Genomic DNA, 24,682 nt, shown 5'->3' on the forward strand with positions numbered 1-24,682 from the left:
ACAGTTCCCGAGCTGTCACTTTTCGACTACCGCGTACGTGCCGCCATCTTGTGCCGGTACGGCGCAACCCCGCTTGATTTGAAAGAACCGCGCTCGAACCACCTAGCAACAAGATCAATAGACTAAGTTACTGCAAGTTGAGCAGTAGCCGATGTATTCTATAGCGTCCCTGTTAATTATTTAATAAAGCGTAAGTCTACGAACGAGAAACTTTTTTTTCCCCTGTTTCGAGCGTTTCTCTCCAAGCACCACTATGCTGGACAGGACATTGCGTCGATTACTCGGATTTAACGGAATGGAATATTCAAAAATGTAGAGTCAACTCGTAAGTAATTAGTCGAATAAACTATTTTCTATATTTTGGCGCCAATTTCTCGCTACTTGCGCATGGAGGAAACAATCGTAGCGACTTGTGGGTCCCTTTGGGTACCTCGGTGCTAGACGATTCAAAGGACTAAAAGTACCTGAAAGCTGCATGTATTTTGTGGATAAAAAATATTCGACGTATTGTAGGAAGAAAGAAAGATCAATAAATTCTTGCTAGAACGTATAAATCAATACGATTCGCAATTCCTGCCGGATACAATCTTTCTTTTTCTTTATAGAAAATTTGCTACAGATTTAAATTAATTTAAAGCCCATGCCATAATTTAATATGGCAATTTTGTTTTTGGAAATGCAGTTATATGGTAATCTGTAAGCTTTCAAACTTCTCTGATCCGACCATCGTGGCAATCTTCAAAAAATGATAAATAATTGTGGGGTTGATATTTTCTAAAACCATAGTACCGCAATAATTTCGAAGCAATCGATTTTCGTTTAAATTTTTATTATAACAACCTCGTTCCTCTAGTACAAAAACCCGAACGTCTTGGCGCTCATTTACAAGATATAACAACGTATTTTACAAGTATTTGTTTTTCTACAATCTCCATACGTTCATTAACACTTTCTTTTCCGTTACTTTCGCATTTACTCTTCGGGCTCTCAGTCTAGCTTTGCTTAGCGGTCCACGCCACAATCCTGTCTCATTCTTAATCCGGTACTATAAACAGGTTGTTAACAACACTCACTTTCATACACCATTCGTAATCGATCTTTTTTTTCCCTTACATAATTAGCACATAATTACCATCGCAGGCGATTCTCTTTTCTGTTGTGCCCAAAATAGATCACTTTTACCGCGTACATGTAATAGAAGTTTCGTGAGTGTCTACCTTAAAAGGTGCTAAGGATCCACTAAACACTACCGAACTTGATGAATTAACAAAAGATTGAGTGTCGATGCGAGCAACACTTTCGTTTCCTAACGTGCGTATATACATCCTATGCGAGTGTAAAATAAAACCGAGCTTGTGTAACAATAATAAAAGGCAAGTCTACCAATTACAAAGAATCATCTGAGTATTTTAAACAATGTGAAAAATATAATTCTTGCATTCAGACGAAAGAATGAATTCTAAAAACTCTGTACGAACACCATTCTGAGTGAATTACACGCTAATCCCTCTAGAAATAACGTATTCCATGGATTACCTAGCAAAAGTAAACGACATCTAAACATTGTACGGACAAGGTGCCTCTCAAGCCGGACTAATCACTCGAAAACAAAGAGTATCGACCCTAGCTCTTTGGATAATCGCACGGTGAATAACAACGAAATTTTGGAAATCGTAACAACACTCTTCTCATAACAATTTGTACGTAACAAGTTTAAAAACATAAACAAAAATATACGCAAATGCTGTACTGTATAGTAGAGGCTTAACTAGAGATCTGGTGCGAATTATTAACGCCACTAACAAAAACTTATTATAGGCCAGAGTACTTTGTATTTTTAATTTGTACTAGTCTATTCTTTCGCGAAGTCTTTGTGCGATCGCGGCAACCAGTGCAGCACCCTTTCCGCTTCCATCCTCGGCGTGAATTATTTTGAACTGCGCAATCGTTTAATTAATTAACTGTGTAAGACAATAACATAGTTCATGGAAAATAAAATAAACATTTTACCTTATGATCAGGAGCTAATAATGGAATGTACTGTTTAATCCAACTTTCCAGTCTAGGGTGGTGTTTGTAAAGGGATCCATCTACGGCAATTGTTACGCGTTCCTTGTCGATTCGTTTCAGTAGGACTGCAAGACCTTGAAAATTATTTTAATTAGGATTTATTACGTAGTCTCCCGTAATGCAATTTTTTAAGACATCTATGGGCTTACATATAGATACAAGAAGCGCGGCACGATTGGACACTATCTCGCAAACATACTGAACAATTTTTGCGTCATCTTCGTCGGGTACGATACCAAATTTCCTAAGAACTTCCTTCGTGTTGCTGATACCACCGTCCACGGAATCTCTGTGTTTCGGAATCGTCAGAAATTAGAAATATACATATAAAGTACGTATAGTATAGATTTTCTTCTTTCGAATCACTTACTGCTCAATATCCGAGACCAAATCGCTAGTGAGATTGCCAGGAATTAGAAGAGATCCAGGCGTGTGATCTCCTACGAATAAAAATCCTTCCTTGGTTAACCTCGCGAGTACTACTCGCACGAGCTCGCCTAAGTATTTCCCACTAATATACTTTTCGAACCTAGGAGTTTGAAAGAAGATCGCATAATAAATTTGTGGAAAGGAAATTTTACTGTATACGTTTCTCAATGAATATTACGTTTCTTCTTACTTACGTGAATGAATTTACAATAAGAGAGTTCGCATCGTTCTCACGATCGTAATCTGTCTTGATGAAGTCCAGGACGCCGTTATCTCCAAATGCACCCCACTCGATATCGATGATAACCTTTAATATCGATCATTAGTTAAGTACTCGACTCGAGTAACATTCATTTTGTAGCGAAGTATAACGTTAAGAAAATAATTACCTCGCGTTCTCCGTGTCTTTCGGTCTCCCAATGTTCCACTCGATCGGCACGTTCAAGGTAACAGGCGTTGCTTCCTGTGCCCAATATAAGTCCGATTGCTGTATCAGGGTCCACGGTGGATGCTTGAACCAACGTTCCCGTGGTGTCGTTCAAAATCGCCGTGACCTTCACTTTGGTATCACTGCGACGAGCCAGAGCTTCGCGAAGCAATCTCACGGCATCCTTGTTTATCACATCGGGACAATTGAAGGTTTTCGTCCAAGTTACCAGCATTCCAATGTCCAAGGAATGTTGGATCATGGGGAACGAAAAGGTGAAACCTAAAAGGCGCGTAAAGGTACGTAAGATGTTTGAAATAATAGCGATAAATTAGAGAAAAGGATACAAAAGAGAGTACTCATCGAATATGCTTTTAACATTATATACCATGTTTAAAGAATTATCGATCCAACATCGTGTAATCTGTGTTTGATTTGCAACGAGTGTCAGCCACTTGAATTTGTAAACTCAATGAGAAACACGGTACTCGAGAGCTGATAGCATAAAGTGCTCGAAAGACATTGTTGGTAATCACATGTCTTGAGAAATTTCAATTCGAATAATTTGCAGAGATTATTTAGCATCTCAAAATATTAGGTTGTCCCGAAAGTTTCTTTCGCGAGTTCCACTCAATTATTTTATGTAGTCGTGCTTATATAAATAGGCAATTTAATTTAAATAAATTGTTCACAATTCAGTACTGTAACATAAAACATAAAATATTGTGCATGTATTACTTATTAATAAAGCGAAAGAAACTTTTGGGACAACCTAATACGTAGAGACAAGTCTTAGGTTTGATTTCCTCCGAGCCTTAACGTTGAACAAAAACAGGACACCTTATTACGTCTTCCATTTTTGAGGATATGGACATATATTTTAGATATAATTGGAATGGATCCACGTGGTGAATAAGGTGTTATTTTTTATTTTGTATCTCTTGGATCTTGCAGTAGGTATTAATATGTACTTAAATCTAACTTGACTTCAAAAAAGGGATCGTTCTAATACGACGAGCTTGCCATTAATTTACTGTTACTTTAGTCGATTCAAATGTTAATTTCAATTCCTTCCGACACAGTAGGAATACAAGCTCTAATTATTCTATCCAACAGGCCTCGCGGAGTACTAGGTCATCGATGATACAAATTTACCTTTTACATTGTTTCTTGCTTTGAATACCGCGACGTGACACATTTATCAACATAGTGATAGATTACCTTATGGCCAGGACGGCAAGCAGATCTTATACATCTGCACATATGCATGCGTAGTTGTGTACAGTCACAAATCATCGTCTGTCACCACTGAATCCTAGAGACTCGACAAAAGCAAGTTTCATGTTTAATTTAAGATTTCGTAGCCCAAGGTTGGGAGACATGACACTTCCTGCAAGATGCAAGAGACAAACATGTTTGCGCTTTCATGCGAAAAATTCGGCAATCTTGAACAGTTCTGGGAAAATGTATCTTTGGGAAAATTTGTTACATAGATACTTCCATATCGTCAGAATCGAGATAGGTAATCAGGTGTCCTGTTCCTGGCTAAGCAGCTATAAATATCGATTTCAATTTACCAAGGGGAAGCTCTACGTCCTGAAGACCCTGCGCGATGACGAAATCACTGACACATTCGGCCAAATAATCGAACAGACGAAACCCCGAACCAACCCTCAAATCGGAGCTGATGTGAAACATCTTCATCTCTTCTCTTATAGGTTTTCCATGCGCCAGTTCCAGAAGAAGCACCCGAAAATTCGTGCCACCGAGATCCAGCGCCAAATACAAACCCTCCTCTGTAAACGTATTTCATCGTTTCTTTGGTTAGCAGTAAGTCGAAATAAATTTTAAGTGACAATGACTTTCGAGAACTCGTGTGTGAGAGTTTGAATGATAACGTATCATCGACGTATGATGGAAAAAATGGTCATATACTTACTAAAAAAAAAAAAAAAAGAAAATGATAAATGCAGAAGTAAAACAGAAAGGTTACAGAAGTAAAATACAAAAAGAAGGGAGTAAAGATACAATTCATACAATATAAAGTAAAATAAAGAAGAAAAAAGAACAATTTAGATCATTGATGAAGTGGAAATCGTTTTCTAACAGTAACAGCAGGCATTAGGATTTATCTATTCTCTAAACAAGCATTATGATGGACGATCCATAATGGCTTATGTCGATAATCGACTTAAGACCAACTTTTATTGTGGCTCGTAAAAATGTTTATCAATTCGTCGAGCGTAACGAGCGACCCAACTGCATCGGGCCACGATAGATAAGGACTGTTCTAACAACCTGAACCGTCGAGAAGTTCCGGAATGTAAGTGTTTTCCATTTGCAACGATGACGACTGCTGATGAATCCCCTTGTTCATCTCTGACACGAAGACGTCCTGGATCTTCCTCACGGTCGCGGCCGAAAATTGCAGCCGCGCCACTTTCTGCTCGATCTGCGAACAAAAGTCTTTTGAATTGCATTCGTCTGACGGAGCCACGTGACCATTATCGCGACAGAAAATTTTCCGTGATCCATATAAACGCTTCTAACGCCGTGACGAACATCTCTGGAAGATGTCGAGGCCTCTTTCGTGCGACCCGCGACGTCGTTGTTTACCCTGTTCCCTGTTACGTGATCTCTAATGGGATTCGAATAAGCGAACCAGAAGCTGAGCGCTTGATCGGACGACGAATCGCGTCGCAAACAACTCCAGTTGTCAGTGGTGCGTTATACCTAAGACAAAACAGAACTTTGGGGCCCTCCATCTAACACATTCCCTGGCAGACTCGTGAAAATTTCTACGAGGCTTAAATTTAGTTGCTATACAATATGCAACTCAATCTGACATATGCAACCTACTTTTACAACCTTGTCAAATTCATGGATTCTATCCAGATTTATTTTCTTTTAGTCTCTTAGAGGAAAACTCTGTACCTCGTTTTATACATTATTTTAATGATATACTATTTTAATGATAATGTGATATATGCCAGGAATTGAACAAAATAATTTATTTCTTCGTATATTTCTCGTACGTATGAGCGTGAATAATAGCGATGGGTTCTCGAAACGTTGATTTTTGGGGAACGATGCTTTAGACAGACATCCTATTTGCCCCTAGGTAATAATGCACCACTGTCCAATTTGAAGATTACATGCGCGGTGACCAAGGCTCCACGGATAAGAGGAATTTTCTCGCGCAATCGTAAAATTAACGCTCTCTGAATTCCCGTTTACATAACAAACGTTACGTTACCGCAGTAACCAATTAACACAGAACTATATACTGCCACCACGTGCAGTTTCCATTATTTTTCCATAATAGAATTCAGAGCAATGCTTCAAATTGACATAGTTATATTTATTTTACAAAATAGAAAACTTATAAAGAGGAATGAAAGGTGTTTGTTTGAGTATTATGGATCAGTGTTCACTGAAAATTTCTACACCGTTTGAGTCGAGTTTATTAGATCCAGAAAGAAAAAATGTAGTAGGGTGTAAAAGTGCTGCAATCCCCACGAAGTAGGATAATACGAGTAATGCAAAATACTGTTTCACTGGAAACAATGTATAATAAACTCGTCTAGCTATCTATACATTTTCGCAATGAAATTAAAGGAGCACTTTAAATTAACTGAAGTTGTGGAATTTATCAAATTCACGTCCAATTATTTCCAGTTTTTTAACTTTGAAGCTTAACATACACGTTTTTAACATACACGTGATTAATCAAAATTTGTCTCTGTTATATATTTGTATCTAATTGTATCTAATTGCATTCTTTTAATTGGTCTACGATTTTTTCATAGGAACAAAAAAATATGTTCTACGGGTAATTATCAAAGTATTTAACCAGTAATGCCCATATTATCGAGAATTTCCTTATTCATCATCGACGATAGTTTTCTCACGAGTTCGTCGTACGTGCGCATGATCGAAAACAAAGTGCTCGCGACCAGATAATATGTACTAATGTTTCATTTCCTCGAAGGCAAACCGGTTGCATTCGCGCAACCATCGCCGCCACGACGGCCGTAAAAATTCAGAAAACCGATATGAAAAAGCAAGGAAAACTTGAAATATCGAAATGCACGGGTATCGAGTGATGCTCGACCTCCATGAAACAATGAAGATCTATTTCCATGGTTCACGGATCGAAGCTCAATTTTGTACACGGCTCGAAACAACACGGCAAAATTGAATGCTACCTGGCAAAACAAGTTACATATGATACATGTATTGACATTTCCTGCATTCGTACTGCTATTCAAGACCACGAACTAGACGCATTTAGAATTTTAAATTGATCTTCCTTTTGCGGTATGGATCTAAATCCTTTTAAATTCAGTGTAATATAAAGTATTACGAGTTTCCTGACGGTTAACATCATCAAAAATCACTACTTCCTCTTCAAACGCTGCCCTTTCGCTGATTTTTTATAACTTTCATTTCTCCCAGCTCATGCTAAAGCTATGCTTATATAGATTAACAATGCGATTGATCTTTTTGATCGAGGATTCTGTTTTTCTACTTAATGATTGCGTAAACAGCCTATATCTTTACAACTACGGTAATGCCTCGGATATTGATAAAATTTGTTGCTTGGATTCGCGATTCTGAGTCATCCCCACCAGTGTTTATATTTCATAAGCACGAGCAAGTAAATAATGTAGCCTATGTGAACATCTGCGGGTATGGGTCGACTTCAGGTCGGAGGTTACGACACGGATGCTTGTGGAACGTGCTGTTATTTCAGAAATATTCACAAATGAAACTCAACTTTAGATGTCAAGTGGTCTCTTTGAGTTCGACCAGTTTCTAAATGTTACGCGAAACAGTACTGTGTTATGTATTCTCAAATGGGAAGAAATTTACGTTACTTGAGAGAGCACTACACATTTTTCGAAAAAAAACAATTTTTTCTATTTTTCTTTATTAAAATTTAACCTTTTCCGGATCTGTTGATGTTAATTTTATAATTTTTCGATAGTTACAAATGGCAGCAAATAAATTTCTACATGATTTTTAACATCAGTCAAAAGTAGTCCGATTTACGCGATTTCAGATATCATGCTAATCGGGAGAACACCAAGAATCCAACGGCTTTACGTTCACGTTGATACGATGAAGAATAAAAAATTCGATTTTATAAAAAATTGATGAGCCGATCGCCCGTTCAATTCCAGACCTTTGAGCGAACCCAGGTAGGCACTCGGCGGAGAACAAAGGATTGACGGGCAGTCAATCGTAAAGTGATGTACTGCTGTACGTAAAATGTTTAGATTTTTCATCAGATTGTCGCGGAAATAATATCAATGGATTTTTTTCAATAAAAATGATATCAAGCACCACATAATCGCGCTAATATCTTGCACCAAATATGAAAGGTTGCCCAACTTCCACAGACAATGCAACTCATTCAAACGGTCGAAGGGACTCGTCGAAGCGATTTGTTCTACGTCGTACTTGTTCTACGACAGATCGTATTGTGTATGGGCCGTTTAAGTGTTAACACAGCAACTACAGGAAGTGACGTGAACTAATTCATCGATAAAGTTAATTCTCTATTACAATGGTCTTTAAAAATTGTGGTGACAATTTTATTTTGCTTTCATATTTAACGCGGTAAATAGAGTTATTCAATGAATAAAAAACAAAGCATTTTACAAGATCCACTGGTTTCAAAGCAATATGTCGCAGAGCAGACATAGAGGAACCAAGCTTTCCATCCAATCGTTAACGCGATAGAGTGATAACAATGACAGAGAAATTATCGCTGCATCCTGGCAACGTTTATCGCGACTGCTCCGTTATCGAGGAATCGGAAAAACGGAATTGCCAACGACGCAAAAGGGAATAGGAGGAAGTTGTTGGCCGTGATATTGCGCGATCTGCTCTAATCGAATATGGAAAGAGTGCGTAGGTAGCCTGTTACAGCTTCCCTCTGATGTAACGTTCTGCATAATAGCTGTTCACCAAGACGAGCCTTCGCGGAATACTTGAGAGCGAACGACTTCCTATCCTTCCAACTATTCGCGACAAAGTACACACAAATACTACCGATAATCGCTCGTACGTTGGGCAAATTCTATTCCCACACGAAACGTGTCATCGACGATAAACTTGTCCCGATCATCTACAACTTTTAAAGTTACCCTGGCGATAACCTGGCGTCTTAGAGGGCGCGATAAGCAAACGATTTATGAGCATTTCGCGACCAAACGCACGATGAACTCGTGAAATCTAGCTCGGTGTGCTTTGAATCCGGTCTGATCTCGTTATTTACGAAAAAGAAACTATAATTGCGTCGTATTAATCGGTCCTCATCTCTCTCTAGATGCTCCTGAATTATCTAGCTACCCTAATCGTTTGTTTCCCCATCTCTTCCTAACTAATCGCGATGACCGTGGAGAACGCCCCGAGTTTCGTCGAATCGCGACGTAATCGCGACGATAAATTAAACATTTTTCTTGCGTTGACGACCAACGTTACGTAATTAATTTCACATGATCGAGAGAGACTCGTGTTCCCGACGTTAGTTAATTGCTCGCAGCGGGGAGCTGAGACGGAGATTGGCACGAGCGAAAGAGAAAGTATCTATAACCATCGATCGGTGTCAGTAAACTCTTAACGAGAATGTCGCAAGGTTAAGGACTCTCTCGTTCGCCGTTTCTTCAATCAGTAATGATTCAACGTTCCCGTCGTTTGCCCGCGCCACAGATCGATCGATTATGTAATCGAACGCGACAAAACGCTATGACTGAAAAATGTGCTGGCGACCGTTAGATGTTGGATACATTTTATGCGCTGCGAGGAATCGCTGTTTACCTTTTCGCAATCAGTATGAAACGCCACGACAAGTGGAAACGCTGACAGTTTTGAAACACTGCACGCCAGCAGAGTGGATGAACCGTAATAGGAAATGATTTTTCATTGAGATGACCGAATATGTTTAGGTCGCCCTTTGAAAGAATGAACATTCTTCTTTTTCGCGGAGTATTTTTAGGAAAGCTTTAAATAAAGTTGTCTTTCCTTTATTGATTTGTATAGAACTGAAGAATGCGAGAGATACTTAAATATATTCTTGTAATTATCTCTAAATATTGTCGAAGGGAGGCACTGTTTCCTAGGAAACATCTTTCCGCACCGACTATTGAAAGAAGGTAGCATTAGGAAGTGGTTATTTCCAGCATGAAGACACGAGATACTCGATACCGCAGCACTCGCTCACAATGCAGCCTATTTTGAATATCTGTTGGGTATTTTTAACGTTTTCTATGTACCAGGGCAAGGTGAGACGGCAGATAACATCGACACCCGTAGTCGAGTCTGTACTTCACCTATTCTCCCATATCTCCTCCCTTGAAATTTTACTTCGCCCTGAAAGTGAAAGTAGCAAAGTCCCTTGGTAGCTGAAGAGTTCGTTGACTCGCATTTATCGAAGCACATTTCTCGCGAAGAATGTTCACGAACTTAAAAATACAGAAAATTTTGGAACATCGCGAGTAGATAATCACGAGAATTCTCGAGCATGCTCACCTTTTGCCGCCGCACGTCGTCCGAAAGCACAAGCGGCGATACCTGTATCGCCTCGTGAAGAGCATGTTCCGTGGGAACGACCATGTCTACGGGGCGCTCGTTTGTCTGAAAAAAGACATAATGAACGATCAGACGAAGGAAACTCGATACCGGATTCTCTCGTTAAGCTTCGTTACCGATCTCAAACAGTGCTAACAGAATGCAGAAATCAAGAGAAGTTACTTTATCTTCTTTTCGAAACGTATCAAACTATGGGATTAGTGTGATTCTTTATTGCAACGTTTCGATTATAAAACGCTCGATGATAAGATTTTAACACGGGATCAAAGAAACTTAACCATTCCTACTACAGTTTATGTTTATATTGACGGGATTCTATTGGCAATTGCGCAATTCAGAACTTGTTAAAAACTTTGATATTCCTCGTTACATCGTAGCGAGAGTATTATCGATTAATTGGTGCGATTTTCCCGATGAGTCTAACATCGAACACGATTTTATTCTGATTATCTGTGATCAAAAGAGTTCGCATGGAAACGTTGCGCGACTTAATTAAAAAAGCACATCAATTGTTTATCGTTACAAAAGTTACAATTGAAAAAATTGATAAAGAAAACACCATTATCATATCTGGTCGTACTTTTCCGTACAAACTGATAACCCAGACACTGATAAAATTTGAAAACAGGGAAATCTTTTAAATAAGATGGCAAGTAATTTGTGACATAACATTGTTACGTAATGCGTTCTTATGCTTTATCGAATACATATTACTTTCAATTCGAAACCTTTGATTTCGTTTACATTTCATTAACACAGATTGAGTTACGTGACGATTGTTACGTTGGAAATTGCATCAGGCGCTAATGAATTTGGGATGAAAACTTTAGTTGAAAATTTGGCGGAAATGATTCGATGCTTGTCGTTAAATGAAACTTATTCACTGGCCCCTTCGAGCGGTTCATTAGAATTCTACCAATTGCAAGAAAGAATTGGCTACCACAACTTTTGGTAAAGATAACTAGCGGATACAATTTTCGTTTTTTAAGGGAGCATTCTGGGTTGCGGCCTCTCAAACAAATTTTTTGTTTATTTTCCTATATTCCTTCACATTCACTTGTTTCCTTCAAAACCTTCTTTTTTATTTTGTCTGCCTAGCGTGCAACACTGGATATAAAATGCTTCAGATTTTGTCCATATTGAGATTTTTGTATGGTGTGACATGATGAAGTTAGTTCTGCTCATCTTAAAGAAGAAAAAACAAAACATTCCTTACTGTGCATACATGTGGCTATTGAAAAAAAAAGCTTTTAGCAATACTGAATTCTTAAGAATGTTGCAATTTCAACCTTTTCAGACCAGAATGTCCCGTTAAACGAAGAATTACTTTGGTATAGGTGGTAACAAGGTACAGTAAATAGATAAGGTGACCAGCTGTTGGAATAATTTCAACGAATGTGATCGACTATACAAGATGAATCACGAGAAAGACCTACTACTAGGACAGAAGGTAGGAAAAAATGTCAAAGTCCAAGGTCACTTCAAGGTCGTGGTAAAAAAGAAATACACGGGACCATTTAAAAGAAAACATTGATAACCTTTAAATAATCTTGTAGATAACGCCACACGTGTTAGTATCACTATAATTGCTGCCTTGAAAATGTACAAATTTCATTTTCGACATTTTCTCCCAATTTCAATCTCAACCGGAGACACTCGCGTGTTCTTCCTGACTCTAGACTCTACCTGTACACAAACGTCTTACCCAAATACAGAAAATGAAGGAGCTATGCACAGTGCCAGATTTACGTTTGAAGAAGCCCAGAACTAATCAAATAGTAGAGGCCCTTTTTTTTAAATTTACTATTAAAATTATTTATTTACATTCAATAAAATAGTTTTTTCTACATTTTATGTTTGCAAACTCCATTATTAAATCGTTAAAATCTAGAGATCTTAATAAATCACTTTTAATAAATAAAGAGGCCAGAGAGGATAATCTTTCGTTTAACATTGTAGATCGATGTAAATCTGTATTGTTATCGACAGAACATATTCAAATTCTTCGAGAATCGACGAACCAAAATATTTTACATGACTAAAAAATGTTTTCACTGAGAAGTTTTTATAGGATTCCATCGAGGAAAATATGAAGCCCGTTTAACACTTTATTTACCGGGAGCCTATTTTTAGACTTTTTAATTGCAGTATTTAGCTATTCGGATTTATTTACTGTGTTGATGGTTGTCTACTTACAATGTTCTGTGTTTGGAAACAGACTTGGCTTTCAATGTACCCAGTAACAGTATGGAGGAATTATTATCAGCCTAGATTGGCATATGATACTGTAGAGAATTCTTTTTTGAATTAAAGTCTGTTTCTAAATAGCCCGGTAGGTAAAGTGTTAAGACGAGGACCAGGCTTATAGCTCCCTTATCTCTATGGTAAATCCGGCACTGGCTATGGATAATGGCAACAAAGCGCGCGAAAAATGGCAATTCCTTCTTCGGATGCACGCGCAGCACGTGCTCACCTTGTTGTCGTGGAACGTAATCAGCCGATTGGACTCGTTCGAATGAAAGAAGCTGACGCACGTTATGGGCTAAACGCGAATGAATCCGTCGCGACGTATGATAAGACGTTAAAGACCAGCAGCCGTGTTCTTCCGCGAACACAAGTAAACGTACTGAGGACCAGTTAAAGAGATCGTCCCCGTTTACTATTTCCCGGTTATTTATTTTCCCTCCTACCACTCTTTCTCCGGGCATTCGGCAATAGCGCGATAACGCGCGCCCAAGTATCAAATGAAAAGTTGAAAGTCCACGGTATTTTATAACGGCAAGATAACGGCCACGCACAATCGCGAACAGTCGTGAATTATAGCCTCGCGTCTTCTTCGAGAAAACTCCCGGGCGCATTCGACGAGTCGACTCGACTGCATAAGTGTCGCGCGAGTCCGCTTCGCGACAAGACGATACGGAGTCGAGCGTTTCTCAGAATGATTGTTGCGTGCGCAGACGAGCAGCCACGTGCAGGAGTTCTACTCGAGCAACAAGAAACGAGATATTCGGATGTTTACGCTGGTTTTTCAGGTGTATTGTTTGTTTACATGATAGTTTACGTTCGCGTAGCATGCGTGTACGCAGTGTGACGTGTGACGCAGATAGAGAAATTTGTCACGCGTCACAGCAATATATTTTAAGATAATACGTTTATATACAGGGTGTCCCAAAAATGTTGTAACACCTTGAAAGAGGTGGTTCGGGAGGTGATTTGAAACAACTTTTTCCTTAGTGAAAATGTTGTCCGAGGCTTCGTTGAGGAGATATTAACGGAAAACCTCGACCAATCAGAGCGCGCGGATACTGTTGCAACGCCCGCGGTAGGCGTGGCTACGCGCTAGGCGGCCGCGCTAATACGCTACCGCGAGCGCTTCACCAGCATACTCGCGCTCTGATTGGTCAGTGTTTTCCGTTAATATCTCCTCAAACGAAGCCTCGGACAACATTTTCGCTAAGGAAAAAGTTGTTTCAAATCACCTCCCGAACCACCTGTTTCAAGGTGTTACAACATTTTTGGGACACCCTGTATATTTTACTTGCCTATCGGCAATGTCAGGTCTTTGTCGCAGCAGTCCCGTACGGGCCCTGTCTCGTATGTGAATTTCTCAGTGAAATCTGGATAGAAATGTTAGCATTCGAGCGGATTCAAGAATTTAAATTATGAAAACAGTTTTCTGCTGCAATAGGGCTATCGTATTTAATGAATAGAAACTTTTACAGGTTTAGCAGAATGGCAGTACAATTGAAAGTAATATAAATTTTATTATAATAGTATACTATGTGAACTATGCCCAAAATATTAGAATTTGCTCTTTGGATTAGTTACGCGATCTTTCGTTCTTTCGTTCTCACTTTACAATATATATGTCTATACAAAATTATCGGTGCAATTGTGCGATGGTTCATAATCAATCAGGTACCACCCGTGAACATCAATTAGGGTTTACCCGGAAATGAAATATCATTTTTGATATTCCGAGTGGTCACAATTATCCAAATGTACATATAATAATATCGTATTGCAAGATGACACTCACCACTAAGATTTTCTATACGCTTTAACGCTGCGATATTCTGCTGCGATATTGGCGATGATGATTGTCGAATAATGCTTTGGTCGGAGGAAAAGCACACACACACACGTGAAAGAATTATAATTTACGCAATAAACGGCTAAATTAATATTTACAGAAAGGAAAGATTTAATATGTTAATTTATATTGGATGGAAAATTTAATATGTTGACTTCAAGGAGGGAATGTGTATCTTTGTTCAAAAATGAATTTAACAAACTACTGGCAAAGGCAAGGTTTGTGTTCGATTAGAACGAATTCGGGATGGTAAAGCATTTCGAACACATTCCTGCCGACGGAATCAAGAAAAAACAAAAATGAAAATGTCGGCACGTAACAGCAGCTACGGTACGGGTTTCGCGATTCTGAGGTACCCGACTTAAAGGAGGGCTAGCAGGTCCCCTCAGATAGAAGAGTTAAGAGATACTGCAAACAGTATTAGAACAATGCAGGAGTCATGTAAGACGAAGTAACGATAAGAAATTTAATAAATACTTTAATAAATAACGGAACGGATAGTTTACGTTGAAACGACTCCGATGGTCTTTGGAGTCTTCTTTGTCTATTGATCGCATATTTCTGGGAGATTTTTGGACTCTCGTAGGGAGTGTCGTGATGACCACAATCCATAAATGCACAAATTTGTCTATGATAAATGCACAGAAGCCAGCCCTACCACTTGGGAGTATACTCGAGGGGACCAGGAGTTCGATCACGAGTAGTGTAAACATGATCTGGCATCGGATTACTCGGTGAACCAATTTAATACAACGGTGAAACTTTTTTATTATTAACTGTTTTGTTGTAAAACTTTTACCATCATATTGCTGACATTTTTCTGATTAAAATGAGACCAAACACGACGTAATTTGCAACATATTTACTTGTAACAATTTATTATGTATCATATATCGTAGAACACTAACTAACAAAATATGCATGGTACATATCATCGAAATTTATATCGTGTTTGGTCTCAGTTTCTTGAACACGCCCTATTTCTTCGTAGTAATATATTTTTCCAAAATAATATTCACATGGAACTAGAAATCATTTACTCTCCATTACTTAAAAAGAGCTTTTCATTCTGAATAAACCATTTTTCCTTTATCTTACCGATACTGTTATCCAAAATGCAAACAATAAAGGGGTGCTGTATCGTTTTGTCGTTAATCACCGATAACTGCGCGACGATGATGCGAATGCCCAACACGAATTGAAACTATCTCCAATGAACGGAACGACTTAAGAACAAACAGTTGAATCAGTGAATTTTCTCGAACATCGTGATTTTGATTTAATTATTGATTATTAATATGGATGAAAGGCCCTTATTATGATAAGAAGTAAAGTAAAATAAAAAGAGGTGCGAAAAAGGAAGCATTTGCAATAGAAGGTAAAGTGGAGTTGAAATGTGCAATTAGATGTAAATTAAAATACATAGATATAATACAATAGATATAGATACAATACGACTATGTAAATTAACCGACTTGTACCATGCTAGTTAACTAATGACCGAGAAAGAGCTCAAGTGGGAAGCTGCAAGGGCAACCCACGTTATTAAAACAGTTTGAAGGAACAAAAACTCGCATATATTAATTTTCCTACTTTCTCTTCAATCAGTACTAAAACAACTCGAAATCTACAAAATCTTGATAGAATAAAGCCTCTTTTTAATTATTATCGAAGCAATCAAAGGTACTATGTTTACTCGAGGCAAAAAGAACGCATTTTAAAAAATGAATAGAATTTACACCAATACTCTTACTTTATTTTCTACAGGGTTAGTCTAATTATTTTAGACAGACTGAGCAAGCCAGTTGACGAGTACATCGCAAACTCGTTCAACAATATCGATCACGAAGAGCAGAAAAACGATACTTCAAATTTCGACTAAAATTTCCAATGAACACTTGCCCGACGCAATTAGAGAGACGTGCACTTGTCGTCTTACGGATCATCACCTGTCACAACGTTATCTCATAGTTCAGTGATAAATACACGTGTATAGACTCTTTCCATAATTTAGTGACGCCCCAGTAGCCTTGGCCAAGATGCTTTGCTCGGCTACAGCGCGTCCAAACAATTCGGAGATCATGATTCTGGACAATGTCAAAGGATGAACCGACGTCGCGAATTAAAGAAGGAAAAGCGAGTACCTTGTACACGTAACGTTTATCTTGCGTAATTGAGACTTTCAAATTATCAGATATCTCGATAAACGCTACTGATATTCGTACAGTTGATTCTTTAATCGTTCGGAGCTGTGTACACGCGTATTTGATCATTGATTCCAACTACAATTAAATTAAATTTATATCGGTGGTTCTCGATCTGAAGAAAAGAGAAAAATTAAGATAAGAAAAATTGAACATATCTTGTGATTATGTGTCCCTTATGCTTTTGTATAAAGCATGCTTTAAAAAATACTAATTAAAATTCTTATTTAGAAAGTACGAAAAAAGTTTTTCTCTTTGAGACCACTCAGAGTATACATCAGTTTTGGGCATAATCGTAATTATAATTACGATTACGATCGTAATCAAATGTTTCCGAGTTGTGATTAAGATTACGATTACAATCATAATTACACATTTTTCTGTGATTACGAATGTATTTTTAGGGGTTTTCAGTCATAGAAATTTTGTACATTAAAACCGACTTCAGTTTCGTGTTCCTCGCCCCAAGAAATTTAGAAAACCAATGCTTTCGTCAGAATCAAACATTTTTCAAAATTACCCTATCTAGATCCTACTCTGTTGGCATGAATTATTTTAACTGAAAATTTTTAATTTTTGATTTTGCTTTCTTTGATTGTAATCGTAATCGTAATCACAACTCGAAAACATTTGATAACAATCGTAATCGTAAATATGATTACGATTATGCCCAACACTGATATGGTACACCATGAAATTAGTCCAAGTCTCTGGAAGCATATGTGTACGTTAAACAATTGAAGGTTCCACTTCGATGAAAAGAAAATTAAAACTTTTTATTCAAGTCCATCGAGTGCTTTCAGAGACTTGGAAAAATGTTGTAATTCAAATAGTTATGTTTTTTCGCCATGTGCTGTCTGAAAAGCTCATGGAAACGAAAATATTGGAAAAAATACAGAAAAACTTGCAGTCGGATGCAACGATGATCGACGCGGGACGGTTCGGTACTCGAAAAAAATCCATAAATAAGAAGCCTCTTGAGTTCACCGCTCACTAATCACCCTTTTGAATCACGATACACGACTCTTTATTCGACCAACGGTGAATCGAATGTTCGCGAACGCTAACGGTGCTCATCGACTCACAGCTTCCTTCGTGACTTTCTCCTGATGCTTTCAGTCGCAAGTTCTCCAACACACACTTCAAGACCGCATGCATGGATACAGCATACAGGCGGCACGCAAGCGCACTAATTTTGCATACGCGAGCTTGCGTACTTACAAGCTGAATCAAGGTAAAGTAAAAATAAGAGATTTCAAATTTTATTAGAAAATGATCAAAATTTGTTGTAATTTCTGCAAGCTTGACATTTATTATATCGTTTACGATCTTAATTTGAGTCCTCCGCAGTAAATAATTGACGTAGTCGTAGAATAAATTCAGAAAGGAATACAAAAGGAATGCAAAATAAAAACTTAAGTAAAGAACGCGACTATTTACTATCAATGAATTGAATTGTAGATTTCGCAATTCTTTCACCATTTCAACTAATTACACTAATCTACATTTGGCATTCTCATATCGGCTTGATGACCTTATTTGTTCACTTTAATCGGTTATAAATTTTCTAAAAGGGTATCGACGACAACTCTAAGGAAATCTAAAATGACTAGAATTAAGGATCGAGATATCAATATTGTATAAATCGTGATTGTGACAAACTTCGTATGCAATTATACTATCGACAAAGTTTAATCCATTCCGTATTCCTCTTTCAATTTTTTCGACGAATGTCTTTATAGATGATTAAACAACGATCGAAAATAACAAATATTAAGCTTGGAAAGACTATAAATGAATTTCCAGCATTCCTTTTTTTACCAATAAACAATTATTCCAACCGTTAAAGGAAGGCCGAAATATCGAGAATATACGCCAGGAATGTTCGTCGATGAAGCATTGAACATTCCAACGTGAAAAGAGGAGACAGGTTTTAGCATGCACGGTGTGGTCATAAAAATCGAAAAACTCGTTCGAAAAACAAGATTCGCCAAGGTGCGTTGACACACTTTTCGCATACCTTCGACGCTGGTTATTTTTATTATCTGTTGTGTCCACATTTTATAATACTTATCGTTCGATGACAATTCTATTATACTGTCTGATTATGTGCTCTTATTAGCAGATACGGGTATAAAGAAAAATAGAACAAACGAAAGTGTTCGCAAAGCGTATGAAACGTATTATTGTAGGTGGTTCCCACACTGCACGCTATCAATACTAAGAAATTGCAACGAACTTGCAAATTATGCATAACCGTTGGTAGCCGCATAAATAAAAATTCAATTGTTTGTGGTCACGTTTCCTAACTACGCAGACCCCGAGCCAGAGACAAGAAAATTGTATCGATGATCAATCGAGTCGATTATCGCAACACTCTAGAGACTGAAAAAAAGCCCTAACTTTGATAATTAATTTTGAGAGTATCGCAACAGGAATAGGATTTCTTTTTACAGGCTTTATTTAGCACTAAATAGCACTAATTTTCATTAATCGTCGGAGTTTCAACACTTTACAAGACCTATATTTTGTTTAAAAATATTTGATAACATTTTATAATAGTTAGAAATAAACAGGGAGTATGTAATCGAAGCTTATACGGAATTATTGTACACATATAGAGATTACGATATATGGTTTGTAAACGTACAAACTATCTGTGATAGAGAGGATAGTAATAAAATAAATGGAACTTAGTTTTTTGCACGGTTAAAACCAATCGATGATAAGATTCGACGAAGAAAAGAATTTCTCTACGGTGTAAGCTTAAATGGATAACGGAAAAACGTGTCGCGGGAGCTTTGAAGTTTTACAGGAAAAATTCAATCCAAACATATAACAAGATTATGCATCTACTTGGTTATTATATGATCTTTTACTGTCCTTCCACATGAAAAACACAAAATTCTGTTGCAGGAGCCTTTGCAACTAGTTTCCCTGGCTATTAATTATCCCTTAAATGATCGACTTCCCTGGCTCGCAAGCAAAAGAATCACTTAGCCCAGGTTGGAAGCATTAGTCTGAACGACGGGAAATGTATTATTCAAAGAATGAAGATCGTCTTCAATCTTGAATTCCGCGTGGGACACAGTTACGCCAACCGAAACATGAGCTCCTCGAAACAAACTAATTGTATATTTGATCTTAAAAAAAGAGAACACTGCATCCGGATATAACGATATGGAAAATTTTAAATAAAACACGTATGCATGTTTTATTGACTTGCTCAATCTCACTCCTATCGATCGTTTTTTGGAGCATTTTTGGAATTATTTCGAAGCCATTTTTGACACCACCTTGATATCCTCTTAAATAACTCTAAATATTTAGAAAATTTGATTGAAAACTGTCGCACTTTTGGGAGCCAAGTGTTAAAAAAAGAAGAACTCATCAAGGTTGGCTCGCGGTGCTCGTAGACTTTTCACGGTCGGTTCCGCAAGAAGGCACCGCGAAATGCCCGCTAGAATATTCTTCCGAGCCATCAAAGTCCATTAAAATCAATTGGAAGGTGCAAAACGTCAACCAGGATAATTCAGCCAGTTGACCCGACGTGATGATTCTAATCCGCAGTGCAATACGCACACTCGTCGCACGGACCGCGTCGACCGCCACGATTCAAAAGACGCCTCTTGGTCTCAGGATAGCCCAATGAATTCATTAATTAATCAAATAAATTACAGGTTTTCCCTAAAGGACCAGTTAGGATTTTATTTGTTAATTAAGCGAACGGTATGCAATGTATCCGATTTATATCATCTAGAAGTAGGTACACATGATTATAATTAAACGCAGGCGTATCTTTTTTATCAAAAAACAAAATTCTAAAGCCCCATTTGAAAACCCCTTCATTTTTTATACTCTGCTGCTATCTTGTCACGTTTTGTCACTGGCTGCCTGATAGGGTCCTTTAATCATCGATATGCTCACCGAGACGCGATAATTTGGTACAATTCAAATCCACGAAAGAATTATACTTCATAGGAAAACAATGTTTAATTTGTATTAGTTTTTGAGCGTACAAATTCAGTGAGATATAAACAGCATCGAAAGAGTGGGCCATCGTGCCCTATCAAAGTGTGGATCAGTCGAGCCATTTGACCTAAGACCTCACGCTCACAGGAGCGGCAATTTTACACGCAGAAGATACTTAAGAAACTTATCAGAATCAATTCTATCCTTTGTAACTAATAGTTTTCGTGCTAATAGGTCCACCACTTCGTCTCAATGATAAGGATTAATTAACAGACCGTACCTTAGTCACGACGTTAATAATCGTTTGGACAATCTGTTCAAACTAATTATATCTACTGATTAACTATTGGGTTAATTAATGACTCTTCGACGAAAGATTACTTTTTAACATCACGTCCAGGACAAGGTCTGCTAGAGAAATTTTATTGAAGTATCTAATTGGTAAATCCGAAACGAAAGGTATTGCTATTTGTAGCAAATGTATTACTATACCAAACAGTTTTCTTTTTAATATTTTGGTAACCTTTTCAAGACATTCTACCTCGGAAACACTATGATCTTTTGCTTCTTGCTGAATTGTTATACTATATCACCGGACTAGGCAGTAACTTCTTCTTTATCTTCCTACGTGGTCGAGATCGTATCAAAATGCGATAAAGATTCTTCCAATGGTTGACCCATTTAAAAAATAGAAGTTACAGTAGTCGAATTTTTTTTATTTCGGTAGTAGACACTCGGGGGAAAACAAGCAGCACTGCATGTTTTGTAGAGTGAACTTTTTAATTCTATGAACCAAAGGGTTAATGATAACGGAGATAACAACTGGATATCGTGATTTAAAGCATCTATACATAAACACGATAGAAAAAGAAGTCGGTTAATAGGCTGCCATTTTTCCAATCGTACAATTTTTAGTGACAGTCTCCGACGCTGGCAGTCAATGACAAAACCTGTTCCCAAATCATAGTTTATTCGAAGAAAAACTGCTAATAACGTTAAAAACAAAAGCTATTACGCTAAAAACATACTGTTTGCGAAAACTCCACCGTCGACGTAGCCTACTGGCGCGATTACTTAACATAAAGGCATCGATTATGAATTATTTGCGTTTAACAAATATTTTCCTTGGCCATTTTCTTTGCAATTTTTTTTTTCATATTCGTACATAAAGAATTTCGTTGCCGATTTTTCGACTCGAGGCACCTCGAATATCAAAAAATACAAAAAGAAATCAGACAAGTGGACCAAATTTTGACAGCAATACTTCGCCACTGTCCAATTTTGATGAAATCAACGAAAAAATGTAAAAATTTAAGACCAATCGGTTCGATCGTTCCTGAGATATTTTGATCACCGATTTAGAAACATTAAAACTTTCAAATACAGTTTACACCAAGTACGAGAGTCTTCGTAACTATGCCTGTAACGTCGAAAATATTTGTCGGACCAAAATTTCTGTTCGATACACTCAAGATTATATATTTAACGAAAATCGAAAAACTGGAAGATCGATTTCTTGAAAATCCTGACTAGCCGTGACCCCTTAACGACGCAAGGAAAAGTGAAAAGTTTCGCTCCAGTTTCCTGAAATATTGGAAACCCTTTGGGGCTTTTCGCGCAACAATAACAGACTACCCTTTCGTTAAGAGCGTGCACCGATTATGTATGATCTTTACCGCTTGAATTATAGAGCTTCCGTGAATTACGAGACCATCATCACCAAGGTCTCGAATAAACCTTAATCGAATAGAATTCTCTCGGGTCTAGCGGCTCGTTAAATTTTCCAATACAATCTTTTCGGAAATTCATCGCGTTCGAGCATCAATAACAATATCAAAACAACGATCGTCCGACTAAAAAAAACGCCAATGTATAGCGATAAGATGGTACATCGTCGATATCGATCGTGTCATCGATTTGTTGCCGTTTCGTAATCGAGAAATTACTGTGTAACAACAGTTGTGGCCCCAGGCGCCTTCCCTGTTATTTTTAGTATCACTTTAAAGTTATTGATGAGATCACTGAATCTGAACACGTTTGAAAACACGCGTTGTTACATCCAAGATAGCTGTCCGTGACTGTTTCTCCAATTTGTTACGCGCGATAAAAAAAAAAAAAAAGACACGAGACATTGTATCCATTCGCAAACAATAAATTAAAACGAGATTAACCGCGAGAATCTAATGCCGGCGCTATCGAGGTGATATAATCGTAATCACTGTGAGACGCGTTAAGGAAAACAACAAGCTAGGTAACAATGCGCCTTGTGAAAAAATTGACACGAAAATTACAAGAATGATCGAAACGATAACGTCCAACGAGATCCGCGATATTTGACAAATGTGACTGGAAGGTATGTTGGACGTCGCGTGACGCCGAATGTCGCAGTTATCCAAAGCAGCGAGTAGCAGAATCTAAATCGAGTAATACGCGAAAAACCGCATTAATACGAGCGTGAAACGATAAATGGTAATCACGAAATACCAGAAAGACCGGACTAATCGTACGTAGATGCTTATCCATCATTGGGAATAGACTAACGAACGCGATGACAACACGTGCAACATTTCAAGGACCCACGTTGTCTTGTATCGGATGTAAATATGACTTTAAGCGAATTCCGCCAAACAGTCGCGACGATAATGACACTATCGACGAGCTAGGTGAACAACGACACTGAGCCGAGTGTTCGAAAAATGTGCATGCAATCGCTAAACGACATCGGATGCTTCCGTTTACCAACAACGGAGACTCAAACGGGGCCAAACGTTGCACGCGTTCGGCGAAGGATATCCGAGTAAACGCAACAAGCTCACCCGAACACTTTCTACGTACGACTGCTGACTCCGCGAACGCTCCAACTTGCCGATCCTCTTCTATCCTTCCTATGTTGGGTCCAGTTACCGGTCAATGACTGTCAAGTTTCTCGAGAGAGAGAGACGTACCGTGACAGAGCACGCACACGTACGAGCACGTGGGTGGGACACCGTGAAATGTACTCGGGATCTCGGAGGAGGAACTGCTCGGCCGTGCCTCCGGATCGTCGGTTTTCCCACTGCTCGGATCTTTAAAACCGTATCGGTGCGTATTGCTACGTGCGCGGGCGCGCGCCAAACGCTATACACGCGACCAACACGCGCCATATTGCACCACTACGAACAAGGAATACGCGTAAAGCGGACTCTCTGTACACGTAAACGATGCAATGGAGCGCCCCTTCTTTGATAACGGACAGGTGGTTTTTTCCTTCGTAAATAGAAAATTCATGGTGTTCGAATCAACGATTCTCCGCGTGAAATTGAGTTCAAATGAGTGCCATGACCACTACAAATGAGTGCCATTACACTATACACATTTCCAATTTTCTTTGCATTTTCATTAACAGTGATAAGATAAAAGTGTATGATGTATCAAATGTTAATCATTTCGATCTAGACGAGAAGTCTTTAATGAGTCTTTATATTTTGCTTTCGTAGATGCATGTATCCAACCCCTTCAAGGAAATGTATGGCGTACACTCTGGATTTAAACTTAGACTCTGGTTTGATTTAATTTAATTTGTAACGTGAGTTAGAAGGTGGCGCCTAATTTGGAAGTTATATCGAGGCATTACTAACTCCAGCGCTGACCCTGAATACGTGCGCACACTTTTGCACACGTTGACGCACTTTCAATTATGCACGTTCACAAATCCGAACTGAAATATTATGCCAATTCACACGATCACACACTCATTACAGAATATCGCGTGCGTTAATAGCAGGCTGTTACAATCACGGTCCAGGAACGTAAACGGAGCAAAGGGCCAGAGGCGTGTAATACTGAAAACCAGTGTAAAATGTAAATCGTGATAGTCACTGCTGAGTAATCAGTAATAGTGATTAATAA

The 24,682-nt window shown here is 38.3% G+C and overlaps 1 protein-coding gene across 4 annotated transcripts; it reads right to left on the reverse strand.

The window, feature by feature from the left end:
• Positions 1–812: 812 nt before the first annotated feature.
• On the reverse strand, positions 813–23,816 carry LOC128876302 (hexokinase-2-like). Of its 4 annotated transcripts, none has more exons than XM_054122543.1 (10): positions 23,630–23,816; positions 10,466–10,570; positions 5,225–5,378; positions 4,504–4,722; positions 2,889–3,208; positions 2,694–2,806; positions 2,441–2,599; positions 2,220–2,359; positions 2,011–2,144; positions 813–1,937 (listed from the first exon to the last, which is right to left on the reverse strand). In XM_054122543.1, exons 2-10 carry the CDS (start codon positions 10,547–10,549, stop codon positions 1,848–1,850), a joined length of 1,413 nt encoding a protein of 470 aa, XP_053978518.1. In that variant the 5' UTR covers positions 10,550–10,570; positions 23,630–23,816; the 3' UTR covers positions 813–1,847. The 4 variants fall into 4 exon arrangements, with proteins under 4 accessions (XP_053978518.1, XP_053978517.1, XP_053978519.1 ...); XM_054122542.1 differs by having other exon boundaries at positions 23,611–23,760; XM_054122544.1 differs by lacking the exon at positions 23,630–23,816 and adding an exon at positions 17,731–17,872.
• Positions 23,817–24,682: the final 866 nt, after the last annotated feature.

Source organism: Hylaeus volcanicus, chromosome 5 (assembly GCF_026283585.1).
Source record: "Hylaeus volcanicus isolate JK05 chromosome 5, UHH_iyHylVolc1.0_haploid, whole genome shotgun sequence".
Lineage (NCBI taxonomy): Eukaryota > Metazoa > Arthropoda > Insecta > Hymenoptera > Colletidae > Hylaeus > Hylaeus volcanicus.

Bases quoted from the DNA above. Each gene is read 5' to 3' on its own strand.
- LOC128876302 (XM_054122543.1), bottom strand. From the start codon at position 10,549: ATGGTCGTTCCCACGGAACATGCTCTTCACGAGGCGATACAGGTATCG. The intron at 5,379-10,465 runs GTGAGCATGCTC...TTTTGTTCGCAG, and splicing joins ACGACGTGCGGCGGCAAAAG to ATCGAGCAGAAAGTGGCGCG. The intron at 2,807-2,888 runs GTAATTATTTTC...TCGATATTAAAG, and splicing joins AAAGACACGGAGAACGCGAG to GTTATCATCGATATCGAGTG.